Source organism: Lolium rigidum, chromosome 7 (genome assembly GCF_022539505.1).
Source record: "Lolium rigidum isolate FL_2022 chromosome 7, APGP_CSIRO_Lrig_0.1, whole genome shotgun sequence".
Lineage (NCBI taxonomy): Eukaryota > Viridiplantae > Streptophyta > Magnoliopsida > Poales > Poaceae > Lolium > Lolium rigidum.
In genome coordinates this window covers 264,783,719-264,807,457 of record NC_061514.1, presented here as the reverse complement: position 1 = coordinate 264,807,457, position 23,739 = coordinate 264,783,719, and the positions used below count along the sequence as shown (strand labels likewise).

The 23,739-nt window shown below is 46.5% G+C and overlaps 2 protein-coding genes across 2 annotated transcripts; one reads left to right on the top strand and one right to left on the bottom strand.

Annotated features, from left to right (window-relative positions):
• Positions 1-4,060: 4,060 nt before the first annotated feature.
• Positions 4,061-8,225, bottom strand: LOC124672424 (ribosome-recycling factor, chloroplastic-like). Its single transcript, XM_047208649.1, has 12 exons — positions 8,096-8,225; positions 7,123-7,243; positions 6,970-7,036; positions 6,783-6,878; positions 6,345-6,442; positions 6,147-6,258; positions 5,498-5,539; positions 4,941-4,997; positions 4,778-4,828; positions 4,650-4,706; positions 4,398-4,438; positions 4,061-4,297 (listed from the first exon to the last, which is right to left on the bottom strand). The coding sequence occupies exons 1-11, from the start codon at positions 8,175-8,177 to the stop codon at positions 4,421-4,423; spliced, it is 801 nt and encodes a 266-aa protein (XP_047064605.1). The 5' UTR covers positions 8,178-8,225; the 3' UTR covers positions 4,061-4,297; positions 4,398-4,420.
• A 9,735-nt stretch (positions 8,226-17,960) lies between these two features.
• LOC124679178 (mavicyanin-like) lies at positions 17,961-23,271 on the top strand. Its single transcript, XM_047214982.1, has 2 exons — positions 17,961-18,209; positions 22,667-23,271. The coding sequence occupies exons 1-2, from the start codon at positions 18,026-18,028 to the stop codon at positions 23,059-23,061; spliced, it is 579 nt and encodes a 192-aa protein (XP_047070938.1). The 5' UTR covers positions 17,961-18,025; the 3' UTR covers positions 23,062-23,271.
• The last annotated feature ends 468 nt before the right edge of the window (positions 23,272-23,739 follow it).

Below are 23,739 nucleotides of genomic sequence, written 5' to 3'. Positions count from 1 at the left end.
TCAACTCAAGCCTGGTGCTAACACTTGCTTGGTGGTGCTAGTAACCTAGGTTTTTCATATATATTTGTAGTATTTTTTTTTAAACAGAAGGCTCGAAAACCCAGCTTTGAATTAACAAAGCCATCAACCGGCCAGTGATTACAACGGGACACCGTAATACAAGGCCCTCTGTACCACACAACACCAAACCACACCACACCACACCACACACTACGGCCGAAAGATACAAGGAAGCACTCTGAGAAGCTTACAACACTACGCTACAGCACAGGCACACATCTTGCAGAAGCGAAGACCGCCGCTCCATGGCACCAAGGACGCCAAACCAGCGGGGCACGACGAGTCACTGCCAGGGGCAGAGAGGAAGCCTTGAGCGAGGATAAGAACCCGGGACAAAGAGCACCAAACCTTCCCGTTCTCATGCCGAAGAGGGCCCCTACCCTCTCGCCATGGCTCGGAGGCGTCGAACCATCGGACATGAGAGAAGCTCACCCGAGAGCTGGAGAAGAGTTGGGCTCGAGAGCCAAGGACCTCCTGGAGCACGACCGCCATGACAAGAAGAGCTCGCCTCACCGACCACACTACCGCCGCCCTTGAACAACCTAGAGTAGCAGGCAAGCCACCGGACACAACAACAGATCACAGGCAGTGACCATCGAGGCCCAAAGCACCCACCTTCGACTCCCCACCCAAACCACACATCTCCCCAGGCGACGCCTCCAAGGAGGTCACGGCGCAGCACGTCGACGTCGCCCAATCGAGGGATTTTGGACTTTCGTTCGGGAGATGGGTCGGGGTGGAAAGAGGGGTCGCAGCGTCGCCTCCAAGGAGGAACCCGTCACCCTAGGGCGTCGACAACGCCGGGCCAGACCAGCCAGCCTAGGGTTTCCCCTGACCCCAAACAAACCACTAGCACCCCAAGCCCAGAGCCGGCGGTGGTGCCACCAACAGTCGGAGCGGGCGGGGGAGAGGGGCGGGAGCACATACCACAGATCTTGACGCAGAGGACCGCGCCGTTGTCGACGCCCACCGCTGCCTCACCTCCCGCGAGTTCGAGGACCACCACCAGAGCCACCCGCCATGACGCCCGCCGCAGGGCCCCATAGCCACACCTTCAGAGGCCGCCGCCTCCGATCCCGAGCCCCCACCGGGGAAGCCGCCGGAGAGACCGCCCGCGAAGGGGAGGTCCGTCGGGCCGCCACCCCGATCTTGGCGAGCCCTGCGCGGATTTCCTCCATCGAGCAGCCGCGGGAGGAGCGAGGGCTCGGATCCCCGCCGCCCCCTTCACCGGCGACGCGGCCTTCAGCCGGCGTCACCTCTGGGGATGACGAGGAGGGGAGGTCGGGTGGCGACGCTGTAGGGTTTCGCCCTCGGTCGCCTGGAGGGAGCGACGCAAGGGGAACGCCGACGCAGTTTACTCTGGACTTTTTGAGGGGTTCTTGAGTGGCCTCTACGTCATACATCTATATTTGTAGTATTGAAATCGAAGGCATCTTTATTGTAGTGCAATTGCTAGGCCGGTGCTACAGCACCGGTAGGACCATGCCTAGCTCCCCCCTTAGGCCCGGTCTTCATTTGTCGGTGGGGATTTCAGGAAGAACGCGAAAAACACTACGAGGATAAGATTGTCCTTTTAGTTTTAGGCGTGACCTGTCGATAGGCATTGAAGCGGTTTCATGGTGTTGACGATGATAAGGTATCATCGTGTGCTTCTGTTGAAAGATCACTATAAGTCGAAATTTTACTATTACAGCTGCGTGTTTGTGCCATTTGTGACACAAACCCGAAAAATAGGTCACGTGAAAAAGGGTGGATAGCAGGGGCACACACAAGTGGCTGCTCGCCGCGTGCTTTTTTTTTAGATCAAGAGGGGTCACCCCCAGCTCCATTTTTCATTGAAAAAGAAGCCAAAGTCTTTTACAAGAGTAAACCAGAAATCAACGAAAAAGGGAACAGATTTGCTGGGGAGATTGGCTGCCATCCCAACCAACTCCAAAATACCAGCAAACCTGGAACATTTTTTGTGCAGTGATCACACACTAAAACAGACGTCATCTAAATCCATTACAAAGCCAACAGATAGGTAAGACACACACTAGCACAACTCCCATGTTTCGTTCACCAAAGACTTTCTGACATCATCCTGTGTCTTCACCGCCTTCTCTGACCGCACAGGTGATCAGGTGACCACGTGAATCTTGTGGGATTCGCCAGGATTGTCCAGGAGGTAGGACAGTGTCGCCCTGCCGTCATAGTTTGAGTCCAAGAAGAAGTCCAATCGAAGAAGGAACAACTCACCCCACTGGAGGCAGAGAGAAGCTCTTAAACTGGCCCGCAGCCTGTTTGGGCACCAATCGGAGTGCGTCTTGAACGGTCCGTATGATTATGAACTCTCCTCTCCACGTCGACGCTGAGATATTATCGGGGCAGGATAGCCGTGGGCTCCAGCGGCCTAATCTGTCTTCTGCCCCTCGCTGGAGCCACTTTCCCAAGTGGGGGCGGGGCCGGCGCTCGACCGGCTGCCGTGTCCGTGTCGCTCTGCTCAGCCGGTGGGCCACAGTTTGCCGCCACGGGCCCCACGCTGCAGTGGTAGAATCCCGGACCCCACAAGCGGGCCCCGTTCGAATAGACATCATTTCCTGGGCCTCCTGGTTCACTGCATCGTGGGCCCCAGATCTTTCACCTCTCCCCAAAATCCAGTGGCCAGAGAATACAGCAGGTAACGTGATGTGCCACTGGCCACTGCCATGCGCAGGAGCCAAAAAGCGAACTAGGTCAAACAGTAGGACAGTATAAAGCCACGGAGCCCCGCTGCGGTCTCTGAAAAGTCGAGGAATACCATGGCGCCAAGGCTGCCTTTCTTCTCCTCTTTGCGCTTGAAGCGTCAGGTCGTCGCCTGCGCTGCTCGCCATGGAAGTCTGCAGTTGTGCACTGCTGCTGGGTACTACCGTACTAGCCTGGCTGAGCGGCGACGGAAGCAAGCTGACGACGTCGGGGGAGCGGCCGGTGAGGTTTGGGGTTTTCTTTCCGATCTCTGATTCGCCTCTCGGCCGGCCAGACGGTCCAGGTTGATCTGCCTTTTTTTCTAGTTTTCACCTCTTGTTTTTGTCACCTCAAAGTTTGATCTAGGGTTTTGATTTGTTGATTGGTTGTTTGCTCCGCATTTTGCCCCTGGTGATCTGATCCAAGCTAGCATTGATCGTGGATTTTTTCGAAATGTCACAGCAAATCCTCTTACAGAAGATACTACATTCTAAGCTTGAGCATCGTTTTGCCCCTTCCCCCGCGAAGGTTCCTCCGTGATCACGATGCATTTGTTGGTTTCTGGCCAACACGGTCGTCAAATTTTATCGGACCTCCATAAGCTACATCACCATTTAGCATACTCCATATCTGCATGCGAATATGTATACGTCTAATTTATTGTTATAAATGCTGCTATTTTTTTTCCAGAGAGCCAAAGTTAATAAAATTTAACTTGAGACGCATGTTCAAACGAACACACTTATCTAGTATCTAAGGACGGAGGGAGTAACGATGACGGAAAAAACAAACGGAAAGGACAGATGTAGAAAAAAATGAAATGCCTAATTGCCGTTCGTCCTATCGTTGTGGACTTGTGATGATATCTGATGGGCAACACTGCTCAAGAAAGGCTTACCTGTCCGTGTCCTGAGTGTGGTAATTATCGGAGTCACCATCACTTAGTGGAGAACACAGGACCGACATGTCCCAGGGGCCACCTGCCGAATGGTAGCTCTGCCGTTCGTGGGCCGCAACGTAGCGGCACCAGCGTCGACGATTATTCACAGCCTGGTCGTTGTCGGCGAGAAACGTGTCGCTCTACAATCGTCGGCCACTCAATGGATATGGCCGATGGCCGATCGCATCAATCGTAGTGTCTTTTTCGCCTCTGGAATCAGACACAACTTTACTGATTTAGCAGACGAGTGATGGATTTCTTTCACTAAAGACACTGCCACTGGGATTCAAGCGTGGTAGGGACTTCACGAATTTGCTGCATCAAACTGCCGTGGACCCCAGAGTAACCAGAAGTTCAGAACCATTAACCGAGACCGTTTCGCTGGATCACATAGCATTTTGATTCATGTAGCAACGAAACATATCGACAATGACAGTCAGACAGGAAGAAAGATGTGCTCAAGGCGTAATTACAAGAAGGGAATGAGGGACACAGCGACATTGTCTGAACTTGCATCCTTCGGTTTAGCTAGAAGGCAGGGAGTGGCATCCCGGTGCAGTGGCATCCATCAAAACACGAGAAGGCTTCACAAAACTTGTAGCAGCAAATTTTCACAATGTTAGGTAACGATACATTTAGTTTCTTCAACATACCCAAAGGTTCGTAGTACATCACAAGAAGAAACGCAACTTACCAGTTTGACAGTTACGTCGGGGCCTAAACTTTGCTCAGTTCCTGAAAAAAGATTGGCAACCTTTGTTTATTTTGCAAGGTTCTGGAGCCATGTATCAAATGACAACTCGTGGGTACCAGTTGTTGCTTTAGCATTAAGCAAAGCCAACTTTTAATTCGTCCAATTCCAGGTGTTTAGCAAATTATATTAATTGATGAGTAACATTGAAACATTAAGCAGGAAGAGGAAAGGTCAACGAAATGACCGAGGTACCTGTTCCTTCGCCTTTTGGAGGGATTCAACCTTTTTCATGTACTCGTCAGTAATTTTCTGCAGAATTGGTACAAGATGTTAGTCTTAGTCTCTGTGGTAGAGTGAGGGCAAAGACAGTGTATCCTCACTTGTAGATCAGCTGATAAATCCTTCTTGTTATCTTCAGAAAGTTTCTTTTCCTGTGTAAACAAGTGCAAGCTGTTAATTTGATTGCAAGGTACAAATAGACCTGATTGCAAGCTACAACAGACCCTGCAAACTAGTACTCCTTACGAACTAAGAAGAACAAACCTTCTCTAGTTTATCGTAAGCTTTGATCGCATCTCTTCTTATGTTTCTTATTGCAACCTGGAAAAGAACAGTCATAATGAGCACATGTTATCTATCTGAATCCACTAAAAAAATAGTTCCTGATCTTTCGGGAGAATTGATGTGAAACTCAACATGGTGCAGTCTATACATCTCGTATATACTAAAGCATAGATAAAGTTTATTAGAACAGAAATCAGCATGCAATAACTTTTTATCAAGTCTGAAATAGAACACCTTCATAGATAAAATAACCATATGCTATCATGTTTATGCGTAAACAGTGAACAGACACATCACTTAACACAACTTCGATCAAGCATATCAGCTAGTTCACACCATGCTTCTTACTAAATCCTGTATATCACGACAATAACAGAAGTAAACTTAAGAGTTAAAAGTGATGCACCTGCAGTCCTGTTGAACAAACAGTGCAGACTAGTGTGGCCAATCAGACTACAACAGTACAAACACTAATTTCTAGCAGCACGATTATAAATGTTCGGCCGAAAAGAATGTGTGAAGAGGTGAGATCGTACCTTGCCTTCTTCAGATAGTTTAGCTACGGTTTTTGCCATTTCCTGCTCCACAAAGAAGCAAAGATCAGATAGTGTATAAGTTTCAAGAATTTCACAATATATGCAAGACCTATAGACACAATATAAGTCATGTTATCAAGGCCAATTCGCATATTTGAAATAACACCATCTAAGTAGCATGTAAAAAATTAGCAGATAATCCATCTGAAAAGTTCCCACTGAAATAAACTTGCTTTGCTTATGCAATATGCTGAAAGCAACTTATACTCTTCTTTGAGGTAAAGCAGGATGTTCAATTACTATGGTACTAGCCAACAGTGAAGGAGCTACTTGGAGGTCACATAAGTGTCAGAAAAATGCGTTTAAGAGAAGTGCTATTTTTCCTCGGGCGATTTCTATACCTCATTAATCAATTATTGCAGTCTTTTCACCACAATTAACTAAGGCTTTCTTTTTGTTCTCAAACACAAAATACCTCAGCTCTGTGGTTAATACAAAGTGGTCTGGATGTAAATAATTCTATTGTGCATACTTTCCAAAGGAATTCCAACACAAAGGGGAAAAAGGAGACAATCATGCAAACTAAAGCTTCACAAATGCACCATAGAATTAATATAAGCATAGGACGTCACATATGCTATATACAAACCTTTCTGCGGTCAGATGTCAATGGTGGGACAGTGACTCGTATCACTTCTCCATCATTGCTTGGTGTTACCCCAATATTTGCAGCAACTATAGCTTTCTCAATGAGCTTGAGGCTGCAGAGCATATGTATGTCAACATAATAGGACTTCAACTAAACAATACCAAGTGACGTCTGAACTGGGGGCAATAAATAGCTTACCAAGATTTGTCAAATGGCTGGATAAGAAGAGAAGACGCATCTGGAGTATTTATCTGTGCAATGCTCTTCAAGTTCACAGGAGTACCATAGTACTCAACCTGTAAGGAATAGTTAGTCATATCGGCAGCTTGACCTTTGCACAGCAAGCTCATTGTGCCTTAGTCTTAATATCAAGAAGTCAATCCAATTGTTTGCAAAGAATCTCTACTCAATGAGAACATATTTGTTCCACTGAGATCGGTTCAGAATTTAATTCAGAATTTAATGGTAACTATTAGGCAACTGCACTAACTACTCCGTCACATGTATTCTCAGTTATTAAGTAAACAAGTAAGATTTCTTGTTTAATATATATTCATGTAAAAGAACGTTATACGGAGAAACAGGTGCTATCATGCAAAGGATAACATAGAAAGGAGAAAGGTTGAGTCATCAAACCTCAATCCTGTCAAGCATAGATGGGTTTGCCCGCCCAGTCCTCACGGTATTGAAGTTAGTTTGCATTGTTTCAAGTGCCTTCTCCATCTTTTCTTTCTGAAGATACACAGCGGCAACTAGTTAGCACCAAAGGCACCGGCAAATAAAAGAATCCCCCTTTTAACACACAGAGTTGCATTGTATTTACAGCTTGGTCTTCAATGATTGATTTTTCTGCCTCGATTTCTTCAATAGTGGCATGCCTCAAAACTGCTCTGATGATATGATAATCGCAAGTTAATGAAGATTAGCTTGAAGATCAGTAAGTATGCAAGAAATATTTTAATACAAAGCTACTCGCCTCTTGTCAGAGTGTTGGAGAACCAGCGGCACACTGAAGAAGCCCACTGCTCCAGAATGAAGGTTCATGAAGTTTGTAGAGAAACTCAATAGGGATGAGCGATTGGAGAGACAACCACAACCTGTGAAATAAAGTATTCTCTAATGAGACAATGCCAAAATATTCAGTCATAAGGAAACTATGTAAATAAGGTACTAGTAGGGCAGTAACAGTACTGAGAGACAAACTACACAGTTGAAAATGTGAAATACAGTATTCTCCGATAAGATGCCAGTGCCATTTTATTCATTTCTGATGAAAATATGTAAATGCAGTAGTCTTGTGTGTCAAGTATAGCCACATTATCAACATTCGTAACGCTGGGTTGCCATGGGCAAACAACAAATAGCAAGTGATTAGTTTCATGCGATACATCCATTGGTGCATGGCCTCAATCCTTTCTGAATGATCGAGAATTTTGAAAGATGCCATCAACACTTCCTGATATTTACCTGTCTGGGAATCACATTAGCTTTCTAGATCCTAAAATTTGAAGTACTTGGTTGGAGGACATTAATTTGTCAGAAGAACTGTGAATTATAGGCTGAACCGCTGAAATGGCATGTCACTTGATCAAGTATCGAAGTGCACAATACGAGGTTTTTCAATGATTACTCTATAAACAGCCGAGCATAGCCTGTCATTCTAAACCAAATTCATCCTTAATTACAACTAAAACCCTACTACGGTTACAAATAAAATGACGCGATGCACACAGCAATGCACACAGCAATGTCACTACATAGGTTGCGGCGCGAAAGGAGAATCGATCGAAGCATGTACATTAGCATGCCGCTGCATTCCTGACCACTGTACGTCCTAGCGCGCCGGCTCCAGTGCAACGGATAAAAGCAGAACGCGGATAAATATTCGCGGGCGTCAGAGCTCCAGTTTCGAGCATGCGGGAGGGAAGCGGAGGAAGGAGGAGGGCGACCTGGGCGCTGAGGAATGCGGGCAGAGGAGAGGGCGCAGGGCGGGGAGGCCGCCGTCGCGGGGGAGACGGCGTGGAGCGCCATGTCGGAGGGGCAGCAGCCGGGTGGAGCGTAGTGGATTGGTGTGAACTGTGGATAAGGAGAGGAAGGGAGGACCGGAGAAGGAGATAGCCGACGGAGGTTTTTGATCTTGGGGCCGAGCGGGTTTGGGCTCAATTGTACTGTGTGACTGGAATGCGGGATCGGCCCATATCTAGAGAGTATGGTGGGCCCTTTATAAAACAAGAGATGGCAAGTGTTATTCCATTCCGCCCATGGCCAGCAGTTGGCCCAGTGATACTCCCACAATAAAAAAAAACTTGGATTAGTGAGAACTCAGCACCTTAGGGCGCGTTTGGTTGCCTGGGTCGAATTCCTGCATGACTGCGCCAGCGAGATGGGAGCCCTTGCGCGTTGCGAACGGGTCATGGGCCACTTGAAAGAACATCTCTCGGATTATGTTTTAAAATGTTTGATGTCAATATATGTGATACACTGATGTTTGATGAGATGGTGCAGATAATATATATGTATGTGTATGTGGTTGTTTTGGGTGGAAAAACAAGACAAAAGGCAGCAGGATCAACTTCACCAGGCCGGATTTTCCGAGGCGGATATTTGCAAAATATTCGGCCCCTGAAATTTGGCTAAGGACTTTCGACCTTGTCGTGCAGTAACATTCTGGATCCAGGGCCGGACTTTTGCCCGGATTTTTCCAGAACCTGGATTTTCCGGGGGGGGGGGGGGGGTTTATCCGGCCCTCACTTACACCAGATTATCCGACCCTGCATTTCCCCCAACGACTGGATTTTGGAGGGGTGTATTTATACTCCCCTTCTTCCTCCTCCCCAAGTTGCTCAAATTCCTGCCAAGTTCATCACCATTAGAGCCACCTCAAGAAATACAAGAATCACAAGATCTCCTCCTCCAACCAACCAAAGCTCTTGATCTTTGGAGATTCGAAGGAGAAGACCCCGATCTACATCTTCACCGAAGCGATTTGCATTTCCTCCTCACATGCTTGAGGCCCCTTTGCTAGTGTTCCTATTTTGGAATCCCTAGTTGTTTGTTGTTGATGTGTTCTTGTTAATTGTTGTGTTGTTACAGATTTGGGAGCCTCCAATTTGGCTGTGGATGTGTGCCCAAAGAATCTTGTAAAGTCCTGGTTTCCGCCTCGAGGAAATCCCTTAGTGGAAGTGGGCTAGGCCTTCGTGACGGTGCTCACAGGAGACCTGAGTGAAGCCTTCGTGGCATTGGTCTGGCTTTCGTAGCGACCACACTCCTCCAAACATAGACATACCTTGTTGCAAAGGAAGGGAACTACGAGAATCAACTCCGTGTCTCCGCGTGCTCCACTCTCGGTTACCTCTATCCGATTATCTCTCCTATATATTGCGTAGCTATATCTTGCTTAGTTGTTAACCTTGTCATATAGGTAAATTCACATAGTTGCATATCTAGAGAATTTACCTTTGTGTCAAGCCTAAATTGAAAAAGAACTAAAAATTGGTTAGCACCTATTCACCCCCCTCTAGGTGCGGCATACGATCATTTCAATTGGTATCAGAGCCTCGGCTCTTATTTCGGGCTTAACCGCCTAAGAGTATGCCGAACGATGAGGTTACGGAAGGGGCCGCGAAGCCGGTCTCCATGGATGATCTCAAGTTGATGGAAACATCTTTGAGGTCCTCCATGGAAGCTCAAATGGAAAACATGAGGAAAATAATTTCCGAGCTTTTGCCGCGGGCTCCCTCTGTCATCCCCGTCAAAGAGGAAAGGGACAAGAGTGAGTTAGAAAAGGGAGATGCTTCGGGCTCACCCTCTTCTACCACACCCTTGGAGAGTGATCACTTAGACAATACTAAAATCCCCATTACTTCTCCTAGAGCAACAAGTGAGGGTGTGAGCTACAATAACGTGGCTCCACCTTTCCGCTCTCCCGACATTCCGGTTCCCCATCCTCATATAAACACTAGAGGCGACCCACCCAAGTTTAATGATCAAGATTTTGCTACTTGACAATTTGAGTTTCGCTCTCATGTTTGCAGTGCCTCCAATGAACTATGGAGAATCGTCTTGGAAGGGTACAAGCCATACAACCCCAACAAGTTGACTAGAAGAGAAGAGGTTGACAACCAACTCAACTCCATTGCCTTGCACATGATTCAAACTAGTGTGGGGACAAAGGACTTGGCCCTTGTTCGTAATTTCGCAACCGCCAAGGAATCTTGGGAGGGCTTGGCTTCTAGCTTCATGGGAAGTGAAAGCATGAAGAGAAACAAGTATAGTGCTCTTCGGAATCAAGTTGAATGATTCATGAGGCTACCGGATGAAGATCATCAAGTCATGTATAGAAGACTCATCACCGTTGCCGATGCTTTTCGGAATGTGGGTGCCCAACATATTGATGATTTTTGGATCAAGGACAAGTATATTGATTGCATGATGCCGTTTGAACCCATTGATGTCAAGACTCTAGTTGGGAGAGAAAGCTTTCCTTCTCTCACCTCACAACAAGTGGTGCATGAGTTGCAAGCTCTCAAGGTGCTCGAACAAAACTCTCAAGATTCTCGCAATCGTGCCATTGGGATGTCAAGAGGGACCAACCTTGCCTTGACGGTCAATACCGTGGAATAAGTGAACCCACAAGAACCATATAGGACATCTTGGAGTATGTCCTATCCGGATGATTTGGAATACCACTACAACGACCACATGGCATTCCATCCAAGGCAAAGGAAGATAACATCAAGAGGAAGAGCTCAAGCGGGTTCAAGAGTTTGGGCCCAAAAACAAGATCGTGCTACAATTGTGGTGACAAGAACCATTTCATCGCCCAATGCCCCTATGAACATAAGGAAACTCGCGGTGGAAGGCTCATTCCCAAGGACAAGAGCAAAGATTCAAAGGCTCCCAACAAGAAATTCTACAACAATAGTAAGAACGATAAGAGGCCTTCAAGGATTGTGCTAATGACTAAGGAAGAGTATTCTTCCGATGAAGTTCAAAGTAGTAGTGATGAAGAAGAAACCTCAAAGGAAGTGGCCGCCATTGCCACCACCAATATTCCCTCTTCTTCTCTCTTTGAATCCCCCAATGAGAACCCTCGCATCAAGAATGCACATTGCTTCATGGCAAGGTCCTCCTTGGACACATCTATTGTGCTATCAACCCAAGAAGAATACACATCCGGGGATGATGATGATGAAGAAGAAGAAACTTCCAATGGATTGGTTGCTCTTGCTTCCCTCTCCAACAACTCTTCATCATCAATTGAATCCCCCAATGAGGATATTCTTATGAAGGAAGAAAGTTGCTTCATGGCTAAATCTTCCGAGGTATCATCCCCTAACCCCTTTATGCCTAACATATCAAATGATCTAGAGGTTGATCATGCTAGTTTAAAAGTGAAAGAAGAAATGCTTGATTTCGATGAGTTCATTCTTGACTTGAAAGGTGACACTAAAAACCATGTTTCAAATCTCATGGTTCGTATAGCACAACTTGATGATGCTCTTGATAAAAAATGTCAAATAGAAAGAGAGGACTCTCTTGGAATAGCCTCTCTTAAAAATGCCCTTGAGGAAGGACAAGAAATTATAGCTTCTCTTGAAGAGAGGATAGAAACTCTTGAAGAGCCTCAAGATGAAATTAATAAGCTTACTAAAGCAAGAGATCTTGCTAGGGCTAAAACAAAAGTGCTTAAAAAGGAAAGGGCCAAATTTGGTGTTGATCATGAGAAACTTGTTAAGGATCTAGATGAACAAGACAAGACTCACAAAGCTTTGAAGAGTGAATACTCACTCCTCTCCAAGTCTAATGAGCAACTTCAAATTAGGCTTGCTAAATATGATGTGCCTAGCTCCTCTACCTCTTCTTGTGATCATGCAAATATTACTGAGGAAAATGCTAGGTTAAAGGATGAACTTGCTAAGGCCTCCTCTCCCCAAAGTAAGTTATCTTTGGATGATCTTTTGAGTAAACAAAGATCAAACAATGGGAAGGAGGGCATTGGTTTTAATGCCAAGGCAAAGAAGGCAACAAAAAGAAGGCAACAAAAAGAAGGCCAAGACCGCACAAGAAAAGAAGAAGGCTATCACTAATGGTGAAGCCCCAAAGGCCAAAACCATTAATGATGATGATGCGAGAATTGCTAACCCTCAATATGTTTTATTTAAAGATTATTATGGTGATGTTTATGCAAAATATGTTGGCCCATATGATGGTTATGTTGCTTGGTCTATTTAGGTCCCAAAGACCCTTGTTGGTAACAAAAGAGGACCCATTGAAAAATGGGTACCTAAATCCAAGAATTGATCTCATGTAGGACTATGCCGCCGGAGGGTAAAAATGGGTGCTTGGATGCACAAGTCATATGACCGGCGGAAAGAATCTCGTCGAGGAGTTGAGGCCCAACATTAATGATATCACCGTCTCCTTTGGCGATAATTCTACATCCGAGGTATTGGGTTTTGGCAAGGTTGTGGTTGCACACAACGTTACTCTTGTGGATGTCATGCTTGTCAAAACCCTTGGCTACAATTTGTTATCCGTTTCCGCCCTTGGCAAGATGGGTTTCACCGTCTTTATTGATAATGATATTGTGGTCCTCTTGTGGAGCAAGACTCTAAAAGTCGCATTCGTTGGGTATCGCGAAAACAACTTGTATGTGGTGGACTTCTCGGGGACCACCACGACAAGTGCGATGTGCCTATTCGGAAAGGCGGATGTGGGTTGGTTGTGGCATCGCCGCTTGGCCCATGTCAACATGAGAACTTTGCAAAGTCTTCACAAGGGGAACCATATTGTGGGTCTAATGGAAAATGTGTCTTTTGCCAAAGATCGTGTTTGTAGGGCTTGTGTTGAAGGCAAAATGCATGACTCCCTGCACCCAAACAAGACTATTATCTCTTCCAAGAGGATATTGGAGCTCCTTCATGTGGATCTCTTTGGTCCCACCACTCATGCAAGTCTTGGTGCGAAGAAACATTGCTTGGTGATTGTTGATGACTACTCAAGATACACTTGGGTCTACTTTCTCAAAAAGAAAGATGATACTCAATAAATCTTCATTGACTTTGCCACCGAGGTGCACGTCAACACAACCTCCTTATAATGGCAATAAGAAGTGACAACGGCTCCGAGTTCAAGAAGTACACACTCAATGATTTTCTTAGTGACGAGGGGATAAGACATCAATATTCCGTTGCATACACCCCTCAACAAAATGGTGTTGCGGAGAGGAAGAACCAGACTCTTATGGATATGGCAAGATCTATGATGGCGGAATACAAATCCCGCTATAATTTTGGGCCGAAGCCATCTCCACCTCTTGCCACTCTTCTAACCGGCTCTATCTCCGTAAGGGCTTGAACAAGACTCCATATGAAATACTCACCGGGAACAAGCCTAATATCTCATACTTCAAGGTGTTCGGGTGTAAGTTTTTCTATTAAATCAAAGGAGTTCGTTTATCTAAATTTGCTCCTAAAGCTTTGGAGGGTATATTTGTTGGTTACGGTGCCGAATCTCACACTTATAGAGTCTTTGACGTATCCTCCGGGATTATCATCGAATCTTGTAGTGTGAAGTTCGAGGAAAATGATGGCTCCCAAGTGGGGCAAGTTGATGTTTGTGCAGGTGATGAAATACCTCAAGATGCCATAGTAAGAATGGGTGTGGGATTTTTCCGCCCCATTGAGGGACACGGTGTGGCGTCTCGGGAAGGACTATGCTCTACCATGGTGGAGCCCTCATCTTCTCAACATCAACAAACTCCATCTCTTGAAGCTAATGATGCACCAACCCAAGAACAAGAACAAAACCCTCCCTCTAGTGTGCAAGATCAACCAAGAATTCATGATGCCTCCGATGAGGATCCATTCAATAGTTGATATTCACCGAATAATGTCCAAGATCAAGCACATGATGTTGAGCACTCTCAAGAGATTGACGATGCTCAAGTTGAAGGTCAAGACGGGGACCTAAACGATCAAGTTGATCAAGTGATACCTCCAAGGCCAAGAAGAACCAAGGAGGAGATTGAGGCAGGTCGTCTAGCAAGAAGAGATAGGAACTTGGAAATTCTTGGACACACTCATGATAAGGCCCTAAGTGATGTAAGAGGAAGAGTTTCCACAGGAAGACAATTGGCTAATTTTAGCAATCATCATGCTTATATCTCCTTAGTGGAACCCAAGAAAGTATTTGAAGCTCTTGAAGATCCGGATTGGTTGGAAGCTATGCACGATGAATTCAACAACTTCAAGTGCAACAAAGTATGGTCTTTAGTAGAAAAGCCAAAGGAGTGCCGCAATGTTATAGGCACTAAATGGATTTTGAAGACCAAGAAAGATGAGTTTGGAAATGTTGTGAGAAACAAGGCAAGATTGGTGGCTCAAGGTTTCTCTCAAATTGAAGGAATTGACTTTGGAGAAACTTATGCTCCCATGGCTCACCTTGAGTCCATCTGTATCCTTCTTACTTATGCATCGCATCATAATTTAAGTTACAACAAATGGATGTGAAAAGTGTTTTTCTTAATGGTCCTTTGCATGAAGAGGTTTATGTTAAGCAACCCCCGGGGTTTGAGGATCCCGACTTTCCTAACCACGTCTATAAGCTCGATAAAGCTCTTTATGGTCTCAAACAAGCTCCTAGAGCTTGGTACGAGCACCTTAAAGAATTATTGATAGACCGTGGGTTTGATGTTGGGCTAATCGATCCCACTCTTTTTACTAAGAGGGTCAATGGGGAGCTTTTCGTTTGCCAATTATATGTTGATGATATTATCTTTGGCTCAACTAACAAAGCTTTCAATGATGAATTTTCAAAGGTTATGACCGATAGGTTTGAGATGTCTATGATGGGAGAGATGAGGTTATTTCTTGGTTTTGAGATCAAGCAATTGAGAGAAGGGATTTTCATCAATCAAGCAAAATATCTCCAAGACATGCTCAAGAGGTTCAAGATGACGGAGATGAAAGGTGTAGCCACTCCAATGGTTACTAAATGTCATCTTGCACTTGATCCCAATGGTAAAGAGGTGGATCAAAATGTATATCTCCTCCAAGCGGCTCCTCCAATGGATGAGGGTATGACTCACAATCCCTAACCCTAGATGTTAGAAACATTAACCAACTAGGAAAGTTTGAAGTCACCCTTCAACAAGACTCACTGGCCATACCGGAGAGGACCTTCGTTGAAAGTCACCAATGAGACAAACCAAACCTATTTCCATGGGGCTCGTTGGATAGAGATGACAGAGCGTTACGGGATGGAGCCAGGGATAAAGTGTTATTTCTGTGTGGATGGTTTATTCGGTCAAACATACTTCTACTACAAACAGCGGGCCGTCTCCTCTACATCTGATTGTGAGTTCCACGGCCCAATAAATGTTGACAGGTCATTGTTCATTACCCACCCACGGAGCCGGAGCAGTATCCGGATGTGTAGTACCCAGTGTACAGGTCTTGTCCATTGTGTAATGTATAGGTCTTGTCCATTGTTTAAATCTTGTCTGTTACACAGTTTAGTAGATCATGTAATGATTTGGTTTACTTGGCTAATTATATAATAATGCTTATCTGTGTGTATTTGGTACCGCTTGTGTATTGATATTGTATAAATATTTTATAATGGAACTGTATAAATAAGGATACAACTCCATCCGTTTTGGCTCGATTAGTTCGAGGAGAAGGACGAGGAAGGAGAGGGAGAGCTTGTAGAGATGGCGTCTTGGACCAGTGAGGTCTACATCGATCGCACGGCAGTGAGGTGTCAATGGCGACCTCGGTTGCAGGCGAAGGGTGGTGAAGGGTGGCCACGCTCCAGCATCATCCTTGCTCTTCTCTCCTGCAATGGTTGTGAGGGCCATCATCGATGTAGCATCTGGATGCATGCATCTCGGGTGCCTCTCCCCTGCTCGCGCAGCTCGCCGGTGTGTGGTGGTCGGTGGGGGGGCCTGGCCTCGTAGTAAGCACGCAGCCCCCATCCTAGGCGACAACGGTAGGCATGCTCCCAACCGGCGCAGGTGTTTGTGCACGGCGACTCCAAGAGAGGTCTGGTCGGGCGGTGCCCAGACACGTCCCAATTCCGTGGAGGATGGAATCGACGGAAAAAAAGAAGATAGGAAATCTTATCTCTCCGGCTATTTTTCACATAGGCCTTCGAGTTCTATGAAAATTCGGTAAAGTCATAATCAATATTTTCTATCACCACCATATCTTTGAAGTGGTATTTTTTTTGCAAAAATTGCATCGATCTATTAATAATCATCAATAATAGTACAAAAAGGCTTGAAAGTAATAAAAATTACAATTAGGACATTGGACCACCTAGCGACGACTACAGACACTAGTGCAAACCGAAGGCGCGCCGCCGTCCTAGTCCCTCCATCACCGAGCCTGACAAAATTTGTCATAATAGAGTTTATTATAGTAGACAGTTAGGAAGTCGTCGTGATAAACCTCCAAAGGAGCAACGCAATAGAGCAGCAACCGTTGCTAATGATGACAAGTGGTATTTATGTGTTAAAAAACTCTAAAATGGTAATTTCCGACCAGATCGCGCGAAGTGTGGCATTTTTGTTGTTGTTATTTTCTCCACAAAAAAAAAGAACTTAGAGCATCTCCGTACCGCGTCCCCCAAAGCGTCCCCCAAACCGCGCCGGATTGAGCGTTTGGGGGACGTGTTTTGTTCGTGCCGCCTTTGGGGGACGTCGCTCCCCAGCCGCGTCCCCCAAACGCTGCCCCCAAACATTTAAAATACTTCTTTTTAACACAGAATCATTTATCAAATATAGTATATGAATAAAAATATTTGCGAGGATTGTTTTCAAATTCATGAACATCCCCTTGCTCATCCTGTACCGGCGCCGAAAATTGTCGGCATGTGTTGCCTCGTCGGCGAAGTAGTCGTTGTGCAGCATGGCATGCCCCTCCATCCTCTGTCGGGGCTTCGACTTCCTTCTTCCCGGCCTTGATCCTCGCGGCGCGCGCTCTCTTCCTTCTCCGCCTCGGCGTCAAGCATGTCTCGGAGGGACGCGATGATCGACAAATGCTCCCGCGAGTCGTCGTCGAAGGCTTGCTCGTCCTCCAGCCGGCGGGGCAACCATCTCATCATCGCTGTCAATGGCTAAAGCAAAATCAATGGTTAAAGTGTGCGCCGAGGCGGACGACGCAACAAACAACGGCCAATCGCGCCTACACGGCAAGTCGTCGAGCACCTTACGTGGCGCGGAGGTGGGGCGGATTTGACGGCGCGTTCTGGGATGCGCTGGCGACGCGGCGGCGGCGGCACGACCGGCGGGAGCCCCAGTCGCGACAACGGTACCGACTCTCAGCAGAGATCAGACGCCAAACAGCCGAGAAATCCAGCGGCGGCGGTGGGGTGGGAGGCGCGGGAAGGAAGGAGCGACGAGAAAAGAGGCGCGAATCAACGATTTATACAAATAGTCGCCGACATGTGGGAGCCCGCCTCGCTTTTCGTTGTGTCCGGCGTCCCCGGTGCGTCCCCTGTGGGACGGGGACGGGCTCGGAGCGCCGGACACCGTACCGGACCGCGCCGGACAAAAATGAGCTTTAGAGGACGCGGCTGGAATGCATTTTTTGTCCCGCGCGCCCAAATTCCTTTAGGAACGCTTTGGGGGGACACGGCTGGAGATGCTCTTACCACGGTGGACCCGTCAAAATCCTCACCAGTCCGTCTTCACCAAACGCTCGCCGCAAGGGCAGTTTCGGAGTTTCGGGAGGCTGTCCGTGGGCCTGTGTGGAGCTTTATTTAACCGGCAGCACTACACTCCACTCACACTCTAGTGAGCTACTAGAAACAGAGCTCGGAAGTAGCCGGAGCCTCTCCACCTTCCATTTCTGTGTCTATTCTTCCCGATCTCCATGGGTGGGGCAAGGAGTGGTTCGGCCTTGGCCGTTGCAGCGGCTGTGGCCGCGGTGATGTGGGCGGGGACGGCGGCGGCGGCCGTGTACGAGGTGGGCGACAAGCTGGGGTGGACCATCATGAACAACCCCGACTACGGCAGCTGGGCCAAGTCCAAGAAGTTCAGCGTCGGCGACACCATCGGTACGCCTCCAGTCTCCCTCCTGCTATGTCTCGCACGCACACGGCACGAGTCACGCACTCCGTTGCTCGCGCTGCGATTTTTTTCCTTCCAATTTCGGGGGCATGGGTGCGAAGAACAAGAGTCCCGTCGTAAACTAATTAACCACGCTTTTGTCGGCGAAACCTGAGGTCTGAAGCTCTGTATGCAAGTACACGGCTGTATGCTGCTCAATTTCAGTACCTGCGCATGCGCTTAAGCTTAAAGTCATCTTTTCGCCTACGGGGGAGTCGGGATGCTAGTATGTATGTGCGTCCCGGTGTGATCTTGCAGAGATTCGCGCGAGCAAGAACCAGAGCATTTCTCACAGTACTCTGTGGCTCCCGATCGAGCAAGAGCTACAGCTTGGAGCGCAGAGTTTGTGCTCCCGAAGTATATTTAAAATGTGAAACATGATATTTTTAGTGTTTCAAAAGAAGAATTGAAAATTGCGTGGATACATGCATATGTTGTCTACATGTCTGCAGAGAATTTTGCCAAATAATAATACGCTGCATATTTGGCTACACATAAAATCAAAAATATCACGAAATATTTTGAAGGAAACCAGATATGAGTATATTTTTTGATGCAAATTTAGCCGTATTTTTTGCTAGCTTGCCAATTTGGAGCAGTAGATAAATCCTACCACCAGTTCCATGGCAGCACCGCTAGTCGAGTAAGGAAGAGGCGGGCCCGAGCTCCCACTTCCGACTTCCGAGCTTACTTTAACAGAAATCACTCGCAGGACGACACTCGGCCGATCGATCGGCAGACGATTCGGCACAGCCGCTGGACTACGGGCTGGATGATTGTGCGGCATAGAATAGAAGGCTCTGGACGGGCGACGTCGTTATCCATCCCTGAATAACCATTTGCTTGCTTGGCTTTTGCTGTAACCTTTTGCCACGCAAGAGCAGAGCACCCAACCCACCGCCGTACTAGCATGCAGCTGGCTTCACGGCCGTCGGCCGGCGGTGCTTATCCAGCGCAGCGTGATCCTTGCTGTGATTCGGTGCGGCGCGACCACCGCCCGCGCCGCGACGTGCGTGACTCCAGTCGAAGCCTCATTAACTGGCTCTCGCTGCTCGGTGATGCTACACCGCACACACTGCAAAGTCGTGCCGTGTTTGGAGGCCGACATCATTGAGTTCTAGCAAGACCCGTAGCGTGTTGTTTGGGGGCTTGTCGTGGTATTTTCTCCACAGCAAGCCAACAAACAACAAAATATTTTATAAATTGTTGTCGTAAATTTAGACATATTTAGATATCTTATGAATAAATACATTTGAATTTGGTATAAATATTATGGAACAGAGGGAGTGGAAGTACTCATTTGGTGAATTTGCCACATTTGTTGAAGGTTTTGTCCGGTTGCATCGTGTTCACCATCAATGTACCGTGGAAAAATAGTAGTACTAACTCTGTTCATAAATACATGCCTTAAATTTATCTAAATTTAGCATATTTAGATAAATCTAAAACATGCTATGGACGGAGGGAGCACCATTTTGGCTGCCAAGTTAGGAGTATATAGATGATGGCTTAATTAGATGACATTGTAGCTTATATAGTCTAGGTATACTACTAGTTAAACATGGTCTTGATGAGCCTGAAAACTTTGGTAACATGGGGGAAAGGCGTTAACATGAGTTGATGGTTGTAGCAAAACTCCACACATGGTGTTGCTAGCAAGCAGATGTAGCGGGCGGCAGTGGTGCACAGTTCATAACTGTAGCTGCAGTTCAGCAGAGCTAGGGAGTACCCAGTTTGTGCAAAGACTGAGATATCCCCTACGACGATGTGACGGCAGCCGGCAGTGGTCCGCATCATGTACGTGTCAGGCCGCAGGGTCCCTGGCCTCGCTGGGACTTGGCTGGCCCTGGCCGTATCCGCAACGTGACCGGCGCCGGACTGCCGGTACGTCGCGGTCCAGTGCGCAACCGCAACCGCATCCGCGCGCACGCCGATGGCGTTGGAGGAGAGACCCCAACCACCCACCACGCACCGCCCAGCCTGACCGAGCCTGCCTTTCGGCCCAACCTGACTGGCCCTGCAAGGACGGGCTGGCCGCCCAGCCGGGGTCGTCGTCGCGGCGGCTTTTCGGTCTGCCCCGCCCGCCGACCGTCGCACGCCTCCTATGTATTGTGCTAGTCTTCATGCTTTCTTGGCAGCGAGCTGTTGTGCAACAAACTAGAATCCGGGGGCTCTTGCCGGAAATGCGTGAGTGGCTGGCTGACATCAGCGCACATCCGTGGACACACTTCACATGTTTTTTTCTCCACGCAAAAGGGTGTCTCACGTCCGATATATGAATGGACATACTTCTGCTCGTGGTCTGGACTACCAGGCATTATTGCGAGTGCAGCGTTTTGTAGCTCGAGCAACATCTAGCTTGTTTTTTTAAATAATAATCAAAACTACGTTTAAAAGTTTTAAAAATCCTGGAAAAAATCCCTATCTCTGATGTATTTTACCGACTTGCAACCTCTAAATATCTTATATTTCAGGGTGTGCAAAAATGATAAAAAGTGAGATCTGAAATAGTGAAAAGTGGAAATCTTGAAATCTCCAGAACTAGTCAATTTTTGTGCTGTTTTTGAACTTTTTCAAAAAAAACCGAGATACATGTAGCCTGAGCTAAATTTGCACTTTTCCACATTATTGCCCTCTTTTGTTGTCTGTGGGTCTTGAAAGTAAGGATCGGTTTTTCTAAAGCGTGAGAAAAACCAGTAATAATAATGGCTATAAAGGCCCTGTTTGCTTTGTTGATTAAGGATAAGCTTTCTTTCTCTTCACGCGCTCCTGGAATGCAGGCCATTCTTTGCAATTTGCAGGGCCCAACTGGAGAAAATTGCAGCGAAAGAACTACTCCCTTTTAAAAGGCTTTTCCTTTTTCCTTTTTTTTTGGCATTGAATGAGCAAAGTCACAACAATTGATCATCATCAACGGAGCAAAATAAATTATTACACGTGATGCACAAAAACTCCACTACTATTTCATCCGCGCAATTCATTCGAAAGTCGTTGTGCTTGGCAGTGCCATGCAACATCTTCACAACACTTTCTTTCACACCAGGATAGCAATTGTGTATTCGCATACCTCTGAAATGGCAAACCGTGATTTTCTACTCCTTGTGTTGCAAAATAATCCTAATTTTACCATTGCCTAAGTTAAATTACTTTACATTTGACCAAGTTTATACAAAAAAATATATCAGTATCTACAAAACCAATTCAGTTTCATTAGATTCATCATAGAAATTATCTTTGTAATGTATAGGTTTGATGGTGTACGTATTAACATATTTCTCTATAAACCGGGTGAAACGTAGGTATGCTTGACTAGGGATAATACTGAGTCAGATTCTGAAAAGTCTCATAGTATTGCGTTTCTTCTTCGCTTATCATGTGTGGGGAAAATTTGTTGTAGTCTATAATACTGTATCCACTAGGAAAAGTTTTTACACAGATCCAAAGATTGTTCACATCAATATATATGATGCTTTGATTGTTCCTTGCTCCACTTTCTATCACCCATTCACCAATTGGGAGCTTCCTCGGTGGACCAACATCTCCTTCCTCGAGTCCTAGCTAGCTAGGGACCATGCTGTTCATCTCCCCATCTGCCTGAAAGGCCCCTTTTGCAACTTACCAAATTATGTTGGAACCTGTTGCCAACTCACATATGCATGCGCTCTCATTGTTGGTTGGTAGCGCTAGGTGGGCCGAAAAGAAGACGGCATATATCCTGCCTTTATAGAGAGTAATCGGACAACCACAAATGTATGTATATGGCTGTGGCCCATCCACGGAGGAGATCCATGACTATCAATTTGCATGATAGGTTGCCACGCTATATTGTCTGCGATGCGGGTGGATTCCAGGTTGAGGTATACCCATTGGCTGTAATGGTAGCATGCTGATCCTAGCACTATTTGTGGATCGTAGTGACCACTCAAGTTTTGGCAACAGTTTGCCTGTTAACTCCTGACCATGTGTTTGGCAACAGTTTGCCTGTTAACTCCTGACCATGTGTTTGCTAAACCAAAATGACTATCATGATTTCCATCAGGTTGGGTGAGAAGAATTAAGACAAATTGTCAATCACATTTGACAATTAGTAGATTGAGAGATTTTTTAATGCCAACTTCTGAAGACGTAGACTGTTGTTGAGTGGGTCGGTAGGATACTTTCTGATATGAAATACACCTGATGGCTTATGCTATTCCACAACAACCAAAAAAAGGTTCTTCCATGATAATGCTGACGCTCCAGGGCCTTTTTTAAAATCAGACTGATGGCCGGGAACAGTTAACAACGTGTTGATTTTATTCAATTTAATAAGTTGTGCAAATAATTGTTGTTTCCTCCATATGATAGCAATGTCAGATTAATTTACTCTTGTGGGGGTGACTAACTTTCCTGAAAAATGGCGCAGTGTTCACGTACAACAAGCAGTTCCACAACGTCATCGCTGTGAGCAAGGCGGACTACAAGAACTGCGACGTGACGAAGCCGACGGCCACCTGGTCCACGGGCAAGGACTCCGTCGTCCTCAACACCACCGGTCACCACTACTTCCTCTGCGGCTTCCCGGGCCACTGCGCCATCGGGCAGAAGGTCGACGTCCCCGTGCTCTCCTCTGCTGCCCCTTCCACGGCGCCCTCCATGGCGCCCACTCCGTCCGCCGCTGGCGGTGGCTCCGCTGGCCGAGCTGCCGCAGCAGCGCCATCGCCACACGGTAATGCGGCGTCGACTGTCGGTTGCTCCTTCGCCCTGACGATCGCCGCATCCGTGCTGTCCGTGGCCGCTGCCAGCCTGAACCTGCTCTAGTCCCGGACTTCTGCGTCGAGGATGCGTCGCGCCTTCTGAATTGTGAGCCTGTGTTTGTCGCGCCTTCTGAATTGTGAGCTATTGGGTCGTCTGGATCCTGTGTTTGTTAGGACTGTTTTGCCCTTTGTTTTCCACACTCTTATCTGTGGATCTTGGTCTGCTTTGGGTATTTATGCCGCTGGTCGTCGACTTAATGACACTCTTTAGTTCTACCGGTGCAGTATTATTTTTCACAATCAATACCACGTGTCTCCAGCGATAACAAAATAAAGAAACGGTATCAACGAGGGTTCTTCTACAATTTTAATTTGAGCCATCGTAATACCAAGGTTGCATGTATACACATAACATTAAAATAATCAATCCACATCCAAAAGAGTATCAATATTTGTATTTCAGGAAAAAAAACATTTAAATAGCCTAGTTGACATAAAAAATAATATTTAAATAGGCTAGTCGACATTGCTGGGAGCCAACGAATCATCAATGTGTAAGATGAAGCAGCCGAGAAAAATATTGCAAGAGCAATCCCCCTCGCTATAACCATGAGAAAAAAATCCAAAATTCCAACACCATCATGCGACCATACCGGTACAATATACTTTATTTAATCAATAGTTGCGATAAACATGGATGAGACCGACTCTTCCTTCTATGTATTTCTTCCAAGAGCAGCAC